This window comes from Pogoniulus pusillus, chromosome 6, assembly GCF_015220805.1.
Source record: "Pogoniulus pusillus isolate bPogPus1 chromosome 6, bPogPus1.pri, whole genome shotgun sequence".
NCBI lineage: Eukaryota > Metazoa > Chordata > Aves > Piciformes > Lybiidae > Pogoniulus > Pogoniulus pusillus.
In genome coordinates this window covers 40,204,763-40,224,001 of record NC_087269.1, presented here as the reverse complement: position 1 = coordinate 40,224,001, position 19,239 = coordinate 40,204,763, and the positions used below count along the sequence as shown (strand labels likewise).

The following is a 19,239-nucleotide window of genomic DNA, read 5'->3' as shown; positions in this document are numbered from 1 at the left end:
TGGACTCACTACAGCCTATGCTACCAATAGCTTAAATTTCAAGCAGATCTCTAGGACACCTTTCCCATCCATTACTGCAAATAAGTTCTTCATGTCATTCAGGTTTTATCCTGTACCTGGTGCTGGTTGACAGCGAGTTGAAGATGAGCCAGTATGTGCCTAGGTGGCCAAGAAGGTCAACAGCATCCTGGCTTGGATCAGCAATAGTGTGGTCAGCAGGACAAGGGCAGGGATCATTTCCCTGTGCTCAGCACTGGTGAGGCTGCACCTTAAATGCTGGTTTCATGTTTTGGGACTTCGGTCCAAGAAGGACATAGAGGTACTGGAGCAGGTCCAGAGAAGGCCAATGAAGCTGGTGAAGTGTTTACAGCACAAGTCTTGTGAGGTGCAGCTGAGGCAATTGGGGTTGTTCAGCATGAAGAAAAGGAGGCTGAGAGAAGACCTCATGGCTCTCTACAGCTCTCTGAGAGGAGGTCAGTGTGAAGCAGAGGTTGTTCTCTTCCCCCAGCTAAAAAGCAACAGGATGACAGGAAACAGGTTCAAGTTGTCTCAGAGAAGGTTTAAATTGGATATTGGTCAAATTTTGTCTCCAAAAGAGTTTTCAAGCCCTGGAACAGACTGCCTAGGGAAACAGAGTCATTACCATTCCTGAAAGTGTTCAAAAAAATGTGTAGATGTGGTTCTGAGGGCCACAGCTTAGTGGCAGACTTGGCAATGACTGGTTTATTGTTGGACCTGATTTTGAAGGTCTTTTCCAACCTCAATGATTCTGTGATTTTAATTAGAAAAGTCTCTCCTGTTACACCATCATTTGAAGGGAAGACTGAATGGGGAGGAGTGATACCTTGTCCTCCAAGCTACACTGCCAATATCCTTCATTCAAGCAAGTCACTTCAGATGTTGACAATAAACCAGAAATCCATTCAAAGCAGCTAAGCAGAGCAGTCAGAAACCTACCTCCTTCAGTCAGTTTTTAGCATGCCCTGGAGCTCCACTAAGTTTCTTAGCCTTGGCTGCTGCTTATTGGTGAAACAGGAGGAGTGGCACTCTCCCAAATGCCTCCCACTTGTAGTATCAAAGTGAGATATCACTCCCAGTAAATTTTACAGTATGAGGAATGAAACAGTTAGCAAAGTTGACATTTAAACCATCATCACTGGCTGTGATTAAATACCTCAGAGATGAGCAGGGTGGTTCACACCTCTCCAAGTTATTGTTCTAGGCTCCTACCAGACTCCCTGCACTCGCTGCTCTCTCACTTGAGATTATTCTTTTGAATCTGTAATAGCTGGAAACCTGTTTAAACAGAGATTCTGGAGAGTTTCTGATAACATTAAACCAGCAGGCAGAGATTGACTGAAACCCTGGTGAACTTCTTGAACTGCAGATTCACCCTTTAAAGGTTTAGGCAGATTAATAATACAAGAATGGCTGAACTGGCTCCTTTTCCTTCCTCCTCTAAGATGCAGGGAAACGAAATACTAGAAAGGAAATGGCAAAGAAACCTACAAGAAATACAGAGGGCAGATGGGATCAAGCTGCTTCCAAAAGAATTCCTCTTGTGAAAGGAGCACAAAGGGAAGTCTGGGGTGTTACTAGAACAGCAGGGAACTGCACATTTTGATCATTCAAAAAGCAAGTCAACCAGTCCAACCTAACTGCACAAAGTGGCATTAACTCCTCTGCAGTCTCTCAAATTCAAGTTCGCATCCATATCAAGCAACACTCAGTTCCCCACATCTATGGAGGAAGAGAAGTTCATCTGCACACCTGAAGATTGAGGAGGGCACATTTAGACTGGACATTAGAAATTATGGTGGTGAGATGCTGGAACATGCTACTCAGGGGGGTCATGGCTGCTCACTCCCTGGAGGTGTAGAAGCCCAGATCAAACGAGGCCTTAAGCAACCTGATTTAGTGGATGGTGTCCCTGCCTATTGTGGAGGGGGGTGGAACTGGATGATCTTGAAGGTCCCTCTCAACCCAAACCATTCTATGAATCCATGAGAGCACAAACTTGATGGAGAAGCCAAGAAGCTAATTCCTAAGTAGATGATAAGACAGAAATAGGCGGTTTGAAGCTGATGTTTCAGTCAAGACAATTGTTAGCACCACGCTGAGTCTGCAAAATGCTTAGAAACAATTACAGTTGGTGTTTAAATTAAAGCTTTTACAGTTATATTCAGCTGAAATACCTCATTTTTATATATGGAATTTTATTTTATGCACATGTCCACACACATTCAAAAAGCTTGATTAACCCTCCCCTTCTCTCCCAATCATCACTCTGATGTGTCTTGAATTTTAAACTCTGCCAGCATCACAAGAAGCAGAAAAACCTCAGGTTATTACAGTCAGTTTCATGTCATTAATAGATCAATTTCTTCCAGGCACACTAAAAACTGGATTTTTACTTTGTTGCTTCTCCTTTTTAGTCTACATTATAGTCTGTGTTCTTAAGTTTTAAGGACAGCCATCACAGAGTAGGCTGTAATCTCAGGTGATTAATTGCACAGCATTTTACAAGCTGTAAAAGACCAAGATCTCCACAAGACCATTAACCAGATTCTCCTACGACTAGCAGCTCTCTCTGATGATTGCAAGTTTTAAGTATTTATATATTTCAAAGCTTTACTTATTTTTGTTGTTAAAACCCCCACTTAAAAAAAAAGAAATCTATATTGATTGTTACATGCAATTCTAACTGAGAAGTCCCAAGCACTGCGGAGTAGAATACCAATATTTATTACTACTCTTGAGCTCATTATGGTTCTGTCTGACAGGGGTCCATTAAAATCAATTTTTATGTGTCTTATGGTTTGTTGTTTTTGTGTTTGGTTGGGTTTTTTTTTCCCCTACCCAACGTTCTTCCTATAGTGTTTATTAGCCAGTTAGGTGAAACACTGGGCAGTGTTTTGTTTTTATTTTACTCTGTCAAAAATAATGAGGCTGGATTTAACAACTATTCACTAGCAATGAGTAGAAGAGATTAAATGTTATCCTTCAGCACAAACATTTACAGATGGCTTTAAAATTGCTTAGACCTTTAGCATTGGGAAAGACAAAATCAAGTCTCCCCTTCTACCTCTCTTTCAAACAAATTATTTAAGGTGAGATTACTCTCACCTTTAAGTTCTTAATTGTGAGAATATTCTGCTTGCCATTAACTTCTGAAACACTCTTCAGTAATATTTATGAAGTTTGGTAAGGACTGAATTGAGTTTTCCAATCTAGGGAGGAATAACTCCAGGCACAAGTACAGACCAGGGGTTATCCTGCTGGAAAGCAGCTCCATGGAGAAAGACCTTGGTGTCCTAGTGGAGAGCAAGTGATCCATGAGACAGCAATGTGCCCTTGTGGCCAAGAGGGCCAATGCCATATCGGGGTGCAACAAGAAAAAACTTGTCCAGTACAAGCAGTTGTGTCTTAGATTCTCCGAGCAGATTCTTTCCTGTACCACACATAAGCATAAGATTAATAAAATATGGACTTACCCACTTGGCAGCACGCTCAACTTTGGAAGTTTGATTTCATGCAAGCCTGTTTCACACCCAGAGATCTTGAGCTTCCCCACAGGGCTGAAGAGAACCACATGTTTCTCCTTACACCGAGACTCTCCCTGTGTGGAATTCACCTGTTCAGACAAAGAGAGTCTATTGTAGTTACGTGCATTATCACCAAGAATATCCACCTCAAGACAGAGTAGTTTCCATGAGTCACTTAAAAAGTAAAGAAAGAAACCAATTTGAGAGTCCTGATCTTCAGGGGATGGAGACTCTACACAGGGAACTGGACAGGCTTACAGAAAAACAGAATCACAGAATCAGCCAGGGTTGGAAGGGACCACAAGGATCAGCTAGTTCCAACCCCCCTGCCATGCCCAGGGACACCCTACCCTAGAGCAGCCTGGCCTTAAACACCTCCAGCCATGGGGCTTCAACCACCTCCCTGGACAACCCATGCCAGGCTCTCACTACTCCATGCTCAACAACTTCCTCCTCACGTCCAGTCTGAATCTATCCACCTCTAGCTCTGTTCCATTCCCCCTAGTCCTGTCACTACTTGATAGCCTAAAAAGTCTCTCTCCAGCTTTTTTGTAGGCCCCCTTCAGATACTGCAAGGCCACAAGAAGGTCACCTAGGAGCCTCCTCTTCTCCAGACTGAACAGCCCCAACTCTTTCAGTCTGTCCTCATAGAAGAGGTGCTCCAGCCCTCTGAGCATCTTGGTGGCCCTTCTCTGGACATGCTCAACAAGACTCAACAAGACCAACCCAAATCATTCTGTGATTGTGTTTCTTTTGTTCTGTTCTTTTTTTTTTTTTTTTTTTAATTTGTTTGGTTTTCTCCCAGTTTCAGCTAATTTAACTCTTTGAAGCCAACGTTCTTTCCTCTTGGCTGTTCAACGTTCATCACTGATGATGATGTGGTCTGAAGGTAGCGTTTGGGTCTGGACATACTTGTGGTGTTCTGTCCTATTTCCCTCCTAATGACTGCATAAAGCAAGCTGTAAATATGACTCAAAACATCTGCTGAGTCAGATTGGTGGAGTTTGTTTAGCCCAGATGAATGTGACAAGGATGTTATTGTTGGTCTTGCAGAGTACTGAGAAATGCTTGGCATCTGTTACCAACTCCATCCTATCAGTAATCATAAAACCAGACTGGTAACAATGGCAATAAAAAATTGCTTCTTTCACTAAGGAATGATTGATATTTTTTCCTATTTTTTTTTCCAGCAGACACATTCTATTTGTGTTCCAGCAGTTATTTGCATAACTCTGCAACTCTAAACCAGTGGATCTATTTTGTTGTCACAATAATCCTTTGGAAATCAGTGTCAAAACACATCAGATGTGAGCTGATAAACCAGACGTGAAACTGCTGCTGGTTGAGATTATCATGAAAGTCATTGTTCTGCTAGCTAACATGGTTTTTTGAGGCTCTGATTTACACACTGACTTCTTAGCATGGATCATTTAAAGATGGAGTTTTGAAAGTAAAAGCTGTAGATTAGGAAACTTGCATTATGCTGTTCACATAGAATCATAGAATCAATCAGGTTGGAAGAGACCTCCAAGATCAGTCAGTCCAACCTAGCACCCAGCCCTAGCCACTCAACTAGACCATGGCACTAAGTGCCTCAGCCAGGCTTTTCCTAAACACCTCCAGGGACAGTGACTCCACCACCTCCCTGGGCAGCTCATTCCAGTGCCTATGGAATGAGCAACAACTTCCTCCTAACATCCAACCTAGACTTTGCCCAGCACAACTTGAGACTGTGTCCCCTTGTTCTGTTGCTGGTTGCCTGGCAGAAGAGACCAACCCCCACCTGGCTACAACCTCCCTTCAGGTAGTTGTAGACAGCAATGTGGTCACCCTTGAGCCTCCTCTTCTCTAGGCTAATCAACCCCAGCTCCCTCAGCCTCTCCTCGAATCACACCAAATCACAGAATCATTTAGGTTGGAAAATACCTTTAAGATCACAAAGCAAACACTACCAAGTTTCCTGCTAAACCATGCCCCTCAACACCACATCTTTGCAGGGATGGTGATGCTACCACTGTCCTAGGCAGCCTGTTCCAGTGGTTGAGAACCCTTTAAAGTGAAGAAGTTTCTTCTAATACTGACCTATGAAGGCAGGCTGAAAGAATTGAGGCTGTGTAGCCTAAAGAAGAGAAGGCTTCAGGGAGAACTTACAGCTACATTTCACTATCTGAAAGGGACCTACAGGAAGGCTGGGGAGGGACTGTTTAAAAGGGTCTGTGGTGATAGGTTGAGTGGCAATGGTTTTTACAACGGAGCAGGTTGGACATTAGGAGGAAGTTCTGCACAGCAAGAGGGGTGAGATACTGGAAGAGATTGCCCAGAGCCATGGTTGAGGCCCTGTCCCTGGAGACATTCAAGGTCAGACTGGGCAGCCTGATCTAGCCTCACTGCAGAAGGGTTGAACAAGATGACCTTTGAGGATCCCTTCTGACCTCATGCAATCTGTGAATGTTACGTATCCCCTTGGGTTCTTTTCCCTATTTCTTCTCCCTCTTCGAAATGAGAACATGGGTTAACTTTTTTTTGTCAGCACATTATTGCAGAAAGTATTTTGGATGACTCTGATTTAGCATGTGGTCGGACTAGGTGGTCCCCAGAAGTCCCTTCCAAACCCCAGTATGGTTGGATTCTGTAATCACCAAATGCTTAGACATCCCTTAGTGCAGACTGGTGGACACTGAAAAACTGCTCCCGCACTCATCCTTCCAACACAGGCACCATTTGCTCAACAACATCTTCCCCATCATGCTCTTGTTGAAGCTGTGAGAATTACAAATGAATGGCAGCTTAAAGGAAAAAAAATCTAATAAACCAAAGTCAAGAGGTTTATGCCTTTATTTACCATCTTATGTAAAGAAATTTCAGGAATTTTGATCAGGTTCTGCATAAACTCCACCTTCATTCTGCCCCTCCACTGTCATACTTACAAATCTGTGTCAAAATCTCTCATAATGTTGAAATTAAATGGAAAAAAAATAGGACTTTGAGAGGAAATGCATTCTGTTATCCTCTGGAGTCATGCTATGGAAATAGAAATGTAGGTGTGGTGTAAGTCTGTCTCACCAGAGTGCTGAATGCTCTCCAGAAAATCAGAAGACTTGTTAGCCAGCAGAATTAAGTCTTTTTTGTCATTAATAGCAGATGAGCACCTAAAGGTTTTCACAGTGGATGATTTATCACAATGAATATTAGCATGATTTATGAGTTAATGTCCTGCACAGAGGAGCCTCATTTTACAGGCATGCTCCCATGACTTCACAGCAGCACATCTTCATGTCAACCATGCTCCTCCTAAGGGCGAAGGTCCCCGAAGTTGCACATCAACCCTGTAGAACACCACTCAGAACTAGAGATATGCTGCTCAAATGGCTTTCCTGGGGTTCAGATGCCAAGGATGCAAAACAGCAGAGAGTTTTATCTCGTAACCGAGGTGAACCCAAAAGCCAGCATTAGCATGATGACTTGCATAAAAGATCTTAACCTCTCGTGTTCACCACTAACTCAGTTTAACAGCCCTGCTGCTGCCAAGGTTTTCAGCATTAAAACATAACTCCCATTTGATTAAACACAGATTTCATTTATAATTTGCATTTATCATCTTTTACATTGTAGTAAATAATTCAACATCGTTTTCTGTGTCCTACTGATCCTCCCCAAAAGCCATCATAGGTTGGCCTGAGATCCTCAGAAGCAAAGAATCATTTACGTTGGAAGAGACCTCAAAGACAAACTCCAACTGTTAACCTAACACTTCAACCCAATTAATTCCCATAACAGAGAAAGAATAAATTTTAACAATGCAGAGAAATCTTGAGGATAAATAAGGTTAAAAAAAAATACATCAACAAAGTGGTCTTATGCTTCATGTTCTGACAAGAGTATAGTGTTTTCCTAAAGTCACAGAATCCCAGCATGGTGGGGGTTGGAAGTGACCCCTGGAGATCTTGCTAAAGCAGGAGCACCCACAGCAGCTTCCCCATGTGGGTTTGGAATCTCTCCAGGGGAGACTACAACCTCTCTGGGCAATCTGCGCCAGGGCTCCAGCACCCTCACAGCAAAGTTTCTCCTTCCCATCAGAAGAAACCTCCCAGGTTCCAGTTTGTGCCCTTGACTTGTTGCTGGGCACCACTCACAAGTCTGCCTCCATCTCTTTGCCCCTCACAGGTCCTTTATGCTCTTGCTGAGCACTGATCAGATCCCCTCTCAGGATGTACTTTCCCAGTTTCAACAGCCCCAGGTCTCTCAGCCTTTCCTCCTCACAGCCATGCTCCAGGCACCTCAGCATCTTGGTAGCCTCCACTGGACTGTCTCCAGTAGTTCCTTGTCTCTCTTGAGCTAGGGAGCCCAGACTGCATCTAACACTTAAAATGTAGTCTCATTAGAGGGAAAGGAGAACCTCCATCAAAGTGCTGGCCATACTCTTCCCCATGCACCCCAGGAGACCACTGCTTTTTTTGGCCAGGAGAGCCCATTGATGGCTCACATCTCTCAGCCTTTTCTCCTCCCAGTGCTGCTCCATTCCCCCTCAGCATTTTCATAGTCAAGAGAGCAAATCTTACAGCATCTCCTGCACTTCTACTTCAAATCACTGTTTCAGAAGGGAAGAATATAACTGTCCTTAACATCTCCTGCTACCATTATAAATGGAACTGCAGGACATGAACATTTAGAAACAACCCCTAACTTTGTAAATTCTTTTCATTTCAGAACCTTTCTGCCACCCCACCTGGGGCTGCAGAGATGAAGATCAGTACTGACCATGGCTGCTGGAGAGCTTACACACACCAGTGGTCCAGTCATCCAAGGGCTTTTTTTAATGATATCAACATCTCCTTAATAGTTTAAAACTTCCTGGATTTGTTTTACTGGTTTCTGTGTGTTTACTGAAAAGGAAACAATCCATTGTATGTTAAGAATATGGGAAGGGATATTAATAGTAAAACAAATGCATTTGTGCACATATGTTTCACTGTGGAGAGTTAGTTTCCAAATTTATGTAGCTAGGCTGAGATGAGAAAAATTCTTACTCAGAAGAATTTGTTTTCACTTAAACAGCTGAGAAAAAAGGACTGGGGAAAAAAAACCATGATGTTCACATGGAAAATGTGTGATAAAACAAATCTCATTATTTAATCCTATTAATATCTTGATTAATTGTCAATATTTTCACCTACCAGATAAATAGTGTCTGGTACCACTTCAAAAGTAACAAGAATTTATGCACTTACTACAAGTAATATCTATGTAGTGAGGAAAGAAGGAAAGAAGTTTCGTACCCAGAAATAGTTTAATAAATGGAAGTAAGAAAATATGCAGAATGAAAAATATTGAATGTCAGGCCACACCTTGAGTACTGTGCCCAGTTCTGGGCTCCTCAAATCAAGAGAGACGTTGAGGTGCTGGAACGTGTCCAGAGAAGGGCAACAAAACTGGTGAGGGGCCTGGAGCACAAACCCTACGAGGAGAGGCTGAGGGAGCTGAGAGTGTGCAGCCTGGAGAAGAGGAGACTCAGGGGGAACCTCATTGCTGCCTACAACTACCTGAAGGGAGGCTGTAGCCAGGTGGGGGTTGGTCTCTTCTGCCAGGCAACCAGCAAGAGAACAAGGGGACATAGTCTCAAGTTGTGCTGGGGGAGGTTTAGGCTGGATGTTGTTAGGAAGTTGTTGGCAGAGAGAGTGCTTGGCATTGGAATGGGCTGCCCAGGGAGGTGGTGGAGGCACTGTCCCTGGAAGTGTTCAAGAAAAGAGTGGATGAGGCACTTAGTGCCATGGTCTAGTTGACTGGCTAGGGCTGGGTGCTAGGTTGGCCTGGATGATCTTGGAGGTCTCTTCCAACCTGGTTGATTCTATGATTCTATGATAAAACAGCTTGAGGTAGAAAGGACTTTGGAGATCATCTAGTACTAGCCTCTTGCCATGGTGAGGGACACCTCCTACCACACCTGTGTACTCAAGACCCCATCCAATCTGGCTTTCAACACTTCAAGGCTTGAAGCCTGCACAACTTCTCTGGACAACCTGTTCCTGTGCCTCACCACCCTCACAGGGCATGTCATCCTCACACCTCACCTAAATCCAGATTCTTCAAGTTTGAAGGAATCATGTGTCATCCTGTTACTCCATGCCTCTGTTAAAAGTCCCTCTCCATCCCTCCTGTACCTCCCTTCAAATACTGGAAGGCTGCTCTAAGATATCCCCAGAGGCACCATCCCTGGAGGTGTTCAAGAAAAGCCTGGATGAGGCACTTAGTGCCATGGTCTAGTTGACTGGCTAGGGCTGGGTGCTAGGTTGGACTGGATGATCTTGGAGGTCTCTTCCAACCTGGTTGATTCTATGATTCTATGATTCTCCAGGCTGAACAACTCTCTCAGCCCATTTTCATAGGAAAGGTGGTCCAGGCTTCTGATCACCTCCCATAATAGTATCTCTGGTGTTTCTCTAAGTAAACCTGGTTAAGCCAAGCCTGTAACTTCAGAGGATATGAAAACAAAACCTCCTCATTTTCTGGCTAGGTGAGATTCAGAAAGGAATCTTCATACCATAAGCAAGTCCAATGTTTGGTTGGGGTTATCCAACTATTTCTTTACCTTGCAGAGAACTAATCCCACAAAAAATGTGAAGGTGCAAAATTATTTTAAACACCTGCAAATACAGCCTCTAAAATTCAGTCCACATCTTCACTTACCCAAAGGTCCACCTCACACAAATCAGAGGAACCCATGTTCACACACAAGTGCAACAATTGCTTTCTACAGCATTTTAGAAGTAGTTGACAAGAGCAAACATAACTCCTTTATTAAACAACCAAAGACCACAAAATCAAGTTTCTGTTGGCCCATCATATTATGCTGCTAATCATCTTTGGATGGCACTGAAAAGACCCTGAAATGCCAAGCTATGAAAGTGCATTTCCAAGCACTGGTAGCCTCTGGCTCTTTGGCTTCATCTTCACTCCCTTGCTTTGGCAGACAGGAGTAATCCTGGTCTGTCAACTGGCAAATTCCCAGAGCACTTCCTACCAAGGCTCTCTTAGAGCTCTGTATTTTACTTAAAGGATAATGCAATTGTAATATTTTTTCCCTCCTTCAGCAGGTAGGTTATTACTAAGTATTCAAGAAAGGTGTTTGTGTACTTTAGCTATTGTCCATGTGGCAAGCCTGGATTTGAGATGGTGTCAGCAGATAAAAGCCAAGACCTTAGAGGGCTGTTTGAAGAGGAATTCACAGATTCATAAAATGGTTTGGGTTGGAAGGGTGATTCTGCTTTGGTAGGAGGGGCAGACTAGATTATCTGTAGGGGTCCTTTCTGACTCCTAACATTCTATGATCATCTAGCTCCAATCACTCTGCCATATGCAGGGACACCTTCCACTAAACCAGGCTGCTCAAAGCCGCATCCAGCCTGGCCTTGAACAGCATCAGGGGAGGAGGCATCCACAACTTCCCTGAGAAACCTGTCCCAGTGTGTCATCACCCTTACTCTAAAGAATTCAGAGGCACCATTTCCCCCAATACCTTCCCCCAAACATCTAAATACAACCTGTCCCTTCCTCCACCTAATATTTATATAGTAAACTTAATTGCTATGTAACTGCTGTGGCCACAGAACAGCTTAAACCATCTAAACAATATTGACATCAATCTATATCATCAGCACGAAGCCAAGATGAGCCTTTTGAATTCAAACAGTGAACAAGTAAAATACCATTTTAAAGAGTGATTTTTTTAAGCTGTACAAATTAATGCTTGGCATCAAGGTTGCCAGATCAGGTCATACCACCTCTAGGATGTATCTTGGTGTCCAGAAAGAAGAAAAGTCAGGCTGTTACACTTAGAGAAATATAGACACTTTGAGTTATCTCATTTGGAACTGTGGCCACCTCAGAATAATAATGGATTAGAGCAAAGTTGGATAAAAAATGGAATGTCAGGAATATAAGCAGTGGAAAAACAGACCGGGTCAGATATTTAATGGTTGAACTCAATGACCTTAAAGTTCTTTTCCAACCTAGATGATTCTATGATTTCTGTAATCCCAGAAACCTGCAACCCATCCTGTAAGCCACATGGCTTGGTGTATTTGCCATAGGATGTAGAAGCACAGTGTCATTCTTACCCTACTGATCAAGTAACAAAGGGATTAAGCTCCCAGTGCTCCACTCCTTAATTTTAGACTAGAAATCATATGCCAGATGTGATTTAGAAGCACTGTGCAAGGCACAAAGCAGTGTTACACTCGGTTCAGAGCTTTAACAAGCAGTCACAAGGAATAAAAAACTCATAAACATCATAGCAAAGAAATCTAAGGTGAAGAATGTTGTCTCTAAGAATTAGAGGGTGCTCAGAATTAGTTGTTACTGGTTTGAGCTGAACAAGTCTTATGCAGTGGAAAAGGAGTCAACATGCATCACAGGGAAGACAAGTTCCCCATGAGTGTGCCCTCACTGCAAAAGAGGTCAGTGGTTTCCTGAGGTGCATTAAGAGTGTGGCCAGCACATCGAGGGAAGTACTCCTTCCCCTTTAGTGAGGCCACCACATATGGAATACTGTTCTGGCCTCCCCAGCTTAAGAGAGACAGGGAAGTACTGGGGAGGGTCCTCCAAAGGGTTATGAACATGAGGGGCCCGGAGCATGTCCACAAGGAGGAAAGGCTAGGGCTGCTCGGAATGGACAAGAGCAGCCTGAGAGTTCTCAATGCTCAGCAAGAGCTAAAGGACCTGTGGGGTGCAAGAGGATGGGGCCAGACTCTTGTCAGTGGCGCCCAGTGACAGGAGAAGGGGCAACAGGCACAAACTGGAACCCAGGAGGTTCTATCTGATGAGAAGTAGTAACTTCTTTGGTGTACGGGTGCTGGAGACCTGGAGCAGGATGCCCAGAGAGGCTGTAAAGTCCCTCTTCAGAGATCTCTCCCAACCCTTATCATTCTATCATTCTACTCTAACACAAGGTAAAAATGAAATTTTAATCAGATGAGACTTTTATCAGGTTCAGGGGAACTGAAAATGGGCTAAAACAAAGAAAATCTAGCAGGATGACTTTAATATTAGGCACCACTTCAAATTTTTATCACCTAAATCCACAGAAAAAAAATTCTTGATCTGCTCCTTGTGCTCTCCACAGAGCTGAAGTCAGGACCAGCTAAATAAAAGATAATGTAACTAGGCATAACACAATAAAAGATATTACCTTCACCATGCATTATTGCTGCCAATTATAAGAATCACTTCAACTTAATTTCAGAGGCACAATCACCCTCAACTGTAACAGTCTCTTTTTTAAATTTCAAGCAGTATTACATTAAGGCAATAACTCACCTTCCAGCTATAATATCAGTCTCCCTTATTGCAAAAATACATTTCATAAATACTTCTCATCGACAAGGCAAGCTAATTCAGGTTAATTTTATTGTATTTTGGGGCTGCCTTGCATTTGTGTGCAATTACCTTTATCTTTTTATTGCCTCGCCAGAAAGTAATCAGAACAATTATTTGAGGAGGGGAGGTGTACAAATTCTAAATCACACTTGCTGGCATTTTTGATCAAATAGCAGCTTTATCTCCAAAAGTGGCAGGGACATGGGATAAATCATGCATCAGTCAAGTGTGGCTGACCCCCCAAGTGCATTGCAGAATATCAGAAGTGCTTCCAAAGAAACTTTCCTATATAATCCATCATTCTTTATAGTACTAAAATAGCTATACCTGAAGAGCAGAAGCTAGAGAATAAGAACAAAATAAATCTAAGCAGTATGAACAAACCCATTAATAGTGCTTCTTAAGCTGAAGGAGAAGCAGGAATCTGAATTGCTTTGAAGGAAAGAATTCCATTGAAATGTTTGGAGTCAGTAGAACAGCTTTAAACAAATGAAGCAGCAAATTGTGTGTTAAAAATTCACTAAAAATACAAATAACATCTACAGGAAAATAAACACATTGGAAAGAGGTGTAAAAATGCTCATACAAAAAAAGAATGACAACGTTATAGTCTTGGCATAAACATTTTTCTCTTGTCAGTCTTTTTGATTCAGGACAACACAGACAAGCATCTCACTGAAGTAATAGAGCAGAGGATCACAGTTAGTAGAGGCTTAAATTTACTGAGTGTACTTAGTAAGTTTAAATTTAATTACTACCACAAATTCAGAGGACTAGATCTACATTTTAAGGCTCTACAGGCTGGGTCAATGGTCCAAGGGCAGTGGGATGAGATTCAACAAGGCCAAACACCAGGTCCTCCACCGGGGTCAAAACAATGCCGTTATAGCTCCAGATTTGGGGGCAGAGTGCCTGGAAACTGCCTGATAAAAAAGGACCAGAGATGTTGGTCAGCAGCAGCTGAAGATGACCAAGGTGGTAACCAGCATCCTGGCCCAGATCAAGAATAGTGTGGCCACCAGGACTAGGGCAGGGATTGGACCCCTATAATCAACACTGATGAGGCTGCACTTCAAATATTGTGTTCAGTTTTGGGGCCCTTACTCCCAAAAGGACATTGAGGTGCAGAGAAGGGCAAAGCTCCTGTGAAAGGTCTGGAGCACAGGTCTTGTGTGCAGTGACTGAGGGAATCGGGGTCGTTTAGTTTAGAGAGGAGGTTGAATGGAGACTTTCTAAGAGGAGGTTGGGGTCAGGTGTGAGTTATCTCTTCTCACAGGTTGCAAGTGACAGGAGAGGAAAAAGCCTCAGGTTGTGCCAGGGTCAGTTTGTATTGGATATCAGGAAAAAATTCTTCTCTTAAAGGGTCAGCACACCTGTGATGGTTTGGGTCTTACCCGCCCCTCAACTCTTATGAAATCACCCAGACTAGACTTTGCCTAGCTGAAAGTTAAAGAATGAAGCTATATTTACAGCTTAGCACAATATACAAGCAGATATACACAAATATTTACAGTTAGATACAGAAATATACAAGTTAAAAATAATACAGAAACACAGCATCCCTCCCAGAAAGCAGAGTCCCCAGGAGGGGCTCCCAACCACCCTTCCACCTTCTTTCTACCTCTTTACTTTATCCCAGACTTGACTTTACATGCAAAGCGAGTTTGAAGGCTTGCCCAGGGAGGTTAGAAAGCAGAAGGATTAGACAGAAAGTACAGGCACCCAGAGACACACACTGACTGTCTTATCTATGCTTATGTTCTTGTTCTTATACATCTCAGCAAGCCTATGAGTGAAGAGGAGGCTCAGGGGTGACCTCATTGCTGTCTACAACTACCTGAAGGGAGGTTGTAGCCAGGTGGGGGTTGGTCTCTTCTGCCAGGCAACCAGCAACAGAACAAGGGGACACAGTCTCAAGCTGTGGCAGGGGAGATCTAGGCTGGATGTTAGGAAGAAGTTGTTGGCAGAGAGAGTGATTGCCCAGGGAGGTGGTGGAGTCACCGTCCCTGAAGGTGTTCAAGCAAAGCCTGGATGAGGCACTTAGTGCCATGGTCTGGTTGACTGGCTAGGGCTGGGTGCTAGGTTGGACTGGATGAGGTTGGAGGTCTCTTCCAACCTGGTTGATTCTATGATTCTGAGGCAGACATCACCATTCTTTCCTTTTCACAGCCTATAATCTAATTTCTCTGGCTAAAATATTCCAGTCAGACTCAAACTAGCACAACACCCTGGCTTGGGCTGCCCAAGGCAGTGATGAAGTCCCCATCCCCAGAACGATTTCAAAGTTATGTAGATGTGGTACTAGGGTACATGGTTCAGTGGTGACCTGCATTTATGGGTAGACTTGATAAACCTAGAGTCTTTTCCAACCTGACTGATTCTGTGATTCTCAGCCATAATTCATCCTATTTCCAGCAATCCCAGCATGTCTTGGTTCACCATAACAGAATCAGGGATGGAGTGGAAGACAAGCACAGTAATTGTGGAAAAGGCCCACATTTGACTTTCAGAAACCATTTTTCAGCAGCCTACTTAAAAACATTTAGCACATGTCATGGGTAATAATTGATCCCAGAGAAAACCATGTGCCAGACAAACACTGGGTGTCAGCCCAATGTGTGGTTATGCTCAGATTATACCTGTAAACTCATGATCCACTATAAGCATCACTAAAAACACAAGCTACATCACATACATATTTAATATGTAACCAGCATGAAGGAAAAGCAGAAGCAGAAAAGCCTGGACTGGGTCTGGATGGCCCTCAGCAGACCCTCACAGCAGATGGGCTGTGAGAGTTGATATCTTTTACCTTAAACCTTGTGCCTTTCCACATATTAAAAGGGGGAAAGTTCCCTAATAGCTAATGCTGCACCTTTCATCTGGAAGTGAGTGGGAGAAATGAAAAGGCTAGGTAGTAATTTTTTAGTTTTGTGTCACCTGCCAGCTATATCACACCTAGCATTGAGTAAGAGGGAACTCTCTTCCTACCATAGTTGGTTGTGCAGAGGATAATCAAATATTTCTCACATTATTCCAGGTACCTGATAAAAGAGATTTCTAATGGGAAAAATACACAAATAACCAAATCAGATGCCTGTTTAGAAGAAAAAAAAGTGGAACAGGAATTTATTTTCCTGAACTTCAACTGTTCCATTATAAAAGATAAAACCAATTTTCTGTAGTGCAAGAGAAACAAATCATCTACAGAGAGGCAGAAGACAGAATATGCCAAAGCACTACCTCTGTAAGCCACAAAAAAAAAATGTTACTTGGATTACAACCACAGGAAATGCTACTATTAAGACATTTTTAGCTGCAGGAATAGTTAGAGATGCAAGTTGGATTGTATTAGAAATATTTTCCTACAGGAACATTTTTAATATTACAAAAATAGATATTCCAGAGGAAAAAAAAAAAAGTCTTTGCATCTTCAAGTTCATTTTAATTCTTTAAGGAATATAGTTATTGACTAAATGTGTTAATGTCTTCCAGGGAGGTAAATTGTTCTGAATATCTTATTTTACTAGAAGGTGATGATTTATGCTTACCTTGTTGAGATTTTTAAGCCTGCAAATTAAGCTTTTTGTTTTTCACTGAGGTACTTTAAGAAATGGAAGCAGCTAACATAAAATGCAGCACTGTCCCCTTAGTTTATGCTCTGTGGCAGATAGCTACGTGATGGGGAAAGGTCCACTGATGCCTGTTACCAACCATGACAGAGCTACAGAGATTTACAATGCAGCATCAATCTTGTCAGCTGGAGTCTTAATACTGACTGCTGGACACTGGGGAAAAAACAAACTATGTTACGTGAACTCTTTTGTAATGCTGGACTCTCCATGTCCACCTAAAGCAAGAGGTCTGCACTAGAAACTTACTTTTGGAGCAAGTCGTGATGCCATGGTAGATGAGAGGTCTCCACCTGTGAAATAAGAATAGAGTTAGATTGAGATTTAATTCCACAAGGGGGAGAAAAAAAAGTATGTCAATAGTGCTACCTCCTCTAAAATCAACTCCCTAGTTAAAGAAAGCACCAAGCTCCAGCATAATATCAAAAGTGAGTTTGAATTTTTTTCCCTCTCACAAGCAAACAGGAATTTTAAAACTCATAAGGTCATCCACTGCTTGGTAGGAGTCAAATCAGGTGGTACTTTGAAGACTTCATCCATAAAAAGCACTACACAGCTCTGGTATTTTGGGTAAGATCAGTCTAAAAGATCATAGAATCATAAAGGTTGGAAAAGTCCTCTAAGATCATCAAATCCAGTCCTCTACCCAACATTTCCATGACTACTAGGCCACGTCCCAAAGTGCCACATCTACTCATTTCTTGAATGCCTTCAGGGATGGTGGCTCTACCACCTCCCTGGGCAGTCTGTTCCACTGCCTGGCCACTCTTTCAGGAAAGAATTTTGTTCCTAATACCCACTCTAAACCTCCCCCGGCACAGCTGGAGGCCATCTGCTCTTGTCCTGTTGTTAGATACTTGGAAGAAGAGGCTAACACCAGCCTCACTACATCCTCCTTTCAGGCAGCAATAAGGTCTCTTAGCCTCCTCTTCTTCAGGCTAAACAACCCAAATTCCCTCAGCCCCTCCTCATAAGACATGCTTGTCAAACCCTTTACCAGCTATAAGTATACATACCTGATAAAATATTCATTTAAGGAATATTTGCACAAGCAGTAACACTTCTGACTTAGGAAAATAAACAGCCTTTTGTGATTTAGAATCACAGAGAGGTTTTTTGCAGCCTAAACAATTAAGTCCAGCCATTAACCCAGCACTAACAAGTCCACCACTAAAACCACGTCCCTCAGCACCACATCTACACAGATTTTAAATTCCTCCAGGGACAGGGACTCCAGGACTGTCCTGGGCAGCCTCAGCCAGGCTTCAATGACTCTTCTGGAGACAAAATTGTCCTAATATCCAAACTAAACCTCCTGTGATGCAATTTGAGGTCATTTCCTCTTGCCCTGTCCCTTGCTATTTATGAGGAAAGTCCAAACCCCACCAGGCTCCAAACCTCCTTTCAGGGAGTTGTTGGAAGCCAGGTCCCTCCTCAGCCTCTTTTTCACCAGGTTGAACAACTCCAGTTCCTTCAGCTGCTCCTTACCAGACCTGTTCTCCAGACCCTTCACCAGCTTTGCTGCCTTTCTCTGGACCTGCTTCAGGACCTCAATGTCCTTCTTGAAGTCAGAGGCCCAAAACTGAACTCAGAATTCAAGGTGCAGCCTCACCAGTGGTGAGTACAGGGGAAAATCCTTTGCCTGATTCTGCTGGCCACACTATTGCTGATCTAAGCCAGGATGCTGTTGGTCTTTTTGGCCACCTGGGCACATGTTGGCTCATCTTCAGCCAACTGTCAATCAAAACACCACATCTTTCTGTGCTAGGCAGAGAGGACTTGGAAAACCTGAGATGTTCCTATCATTCCTTTAAAGATTTACCATTTCTTAAGCAGGTACACTTGTGCTCTCCTGTGGAGTTCCCTGACTGAAATGGAAGAGTTCTCAATGAGGTTGGCTGTGAGTCAGGATGCTGAAGTAGCACATTTTAAGGCACAAAAGCAAGTGACTTGCTTGGTCATAGTCTGGATTTAAAAGGAGAGATTAAACAACAACAACAACAAAATAACACCCAAGAAGCATTAACTTCAATTATTCCAATTCCAGTCTTAAACAGTATCATTACAAATCACTAATTTACAAGAGGTTCCTCTTTGCTCTCCCCTTTAAAATAAAGGATGAGTGTTTTTTCCTTGGTATTTAAGTTCTTCCTCTCTATTTTCTTCTCAGAAAAAGCTAAGATCACTGTATCTTTGTGAAGATGTGCTAGAACACTGTGGTGTAAAAGCAGGGAGGATATCTGCCAAAGCTCAGCCTCAGAGTCCTGACTCCCAGCCAACCTTGATGGGAACTCTTCCACTTGAGCCAGGGAACTCACTACTCCACTGGAGAGGATAACTGCATCCGCTTCAGAAGCGGTAAATCTCTTTTAAAAAATGATAGGAGCATCTCAAGCTTTCCAAGTCTTCTGAAACACAGCAAGCCCTGAGGCCCAAATAAGTGACAGGACTTAGAGTCAATTCCAAACTACTTACTGACTGCTCCATCAGGTCAGCCAGATTACAAAATTTCATCCTGACTGAAGGAGCTCAAAGCCCAGAAGACATCTCTGGGACAAAGCCGGTGAGAAAACCTTTTCATTAATACATTTTTATTTACTTGAACCACAGTCTACCTCCCCATTTATCAATGAAATGGGGCCAAATACCAAACATCAAGTTAAATTTCATACTGTTGTTTTACACAGCAT

The 19,239-nt window shown here is 42.8% G+C and overlaps 1 protein-coding gene across 2 annotated transcripts in view; it reads right to left on the bottom strand.

Moving 5' to 3' along the window:
• The window catches only part of MGMT (O-6-methylguanine-DNA methyltransferase), a 175,161-nt gene that overhangs the window by 145,333 nt on the left and 10,589 nt on the right, over window positions 1-19,239 (bottom strand). For both annotated transcript variants that reach the window (XM_064145321.1, XM_064145322.1), the window contains exons 2-3: window positions 16,799-16,842; window positions 3,495-3,634 (exon numbers count right to left, since the gene is read on the bottom strand). In XM_064145321.1, the coding sequence (XP_064001391.1) occupies window positions 3,495-3,634; window positions 16,799-16,822 (164 nt within the window). In that variant the 5' untranslated portion in view covers window positions 16,823-16,842. The remainder of the gene's footprint in view (window positions 1-3,494; window positions 3,635-16,798; window positions 16,843-19,239) is intronic.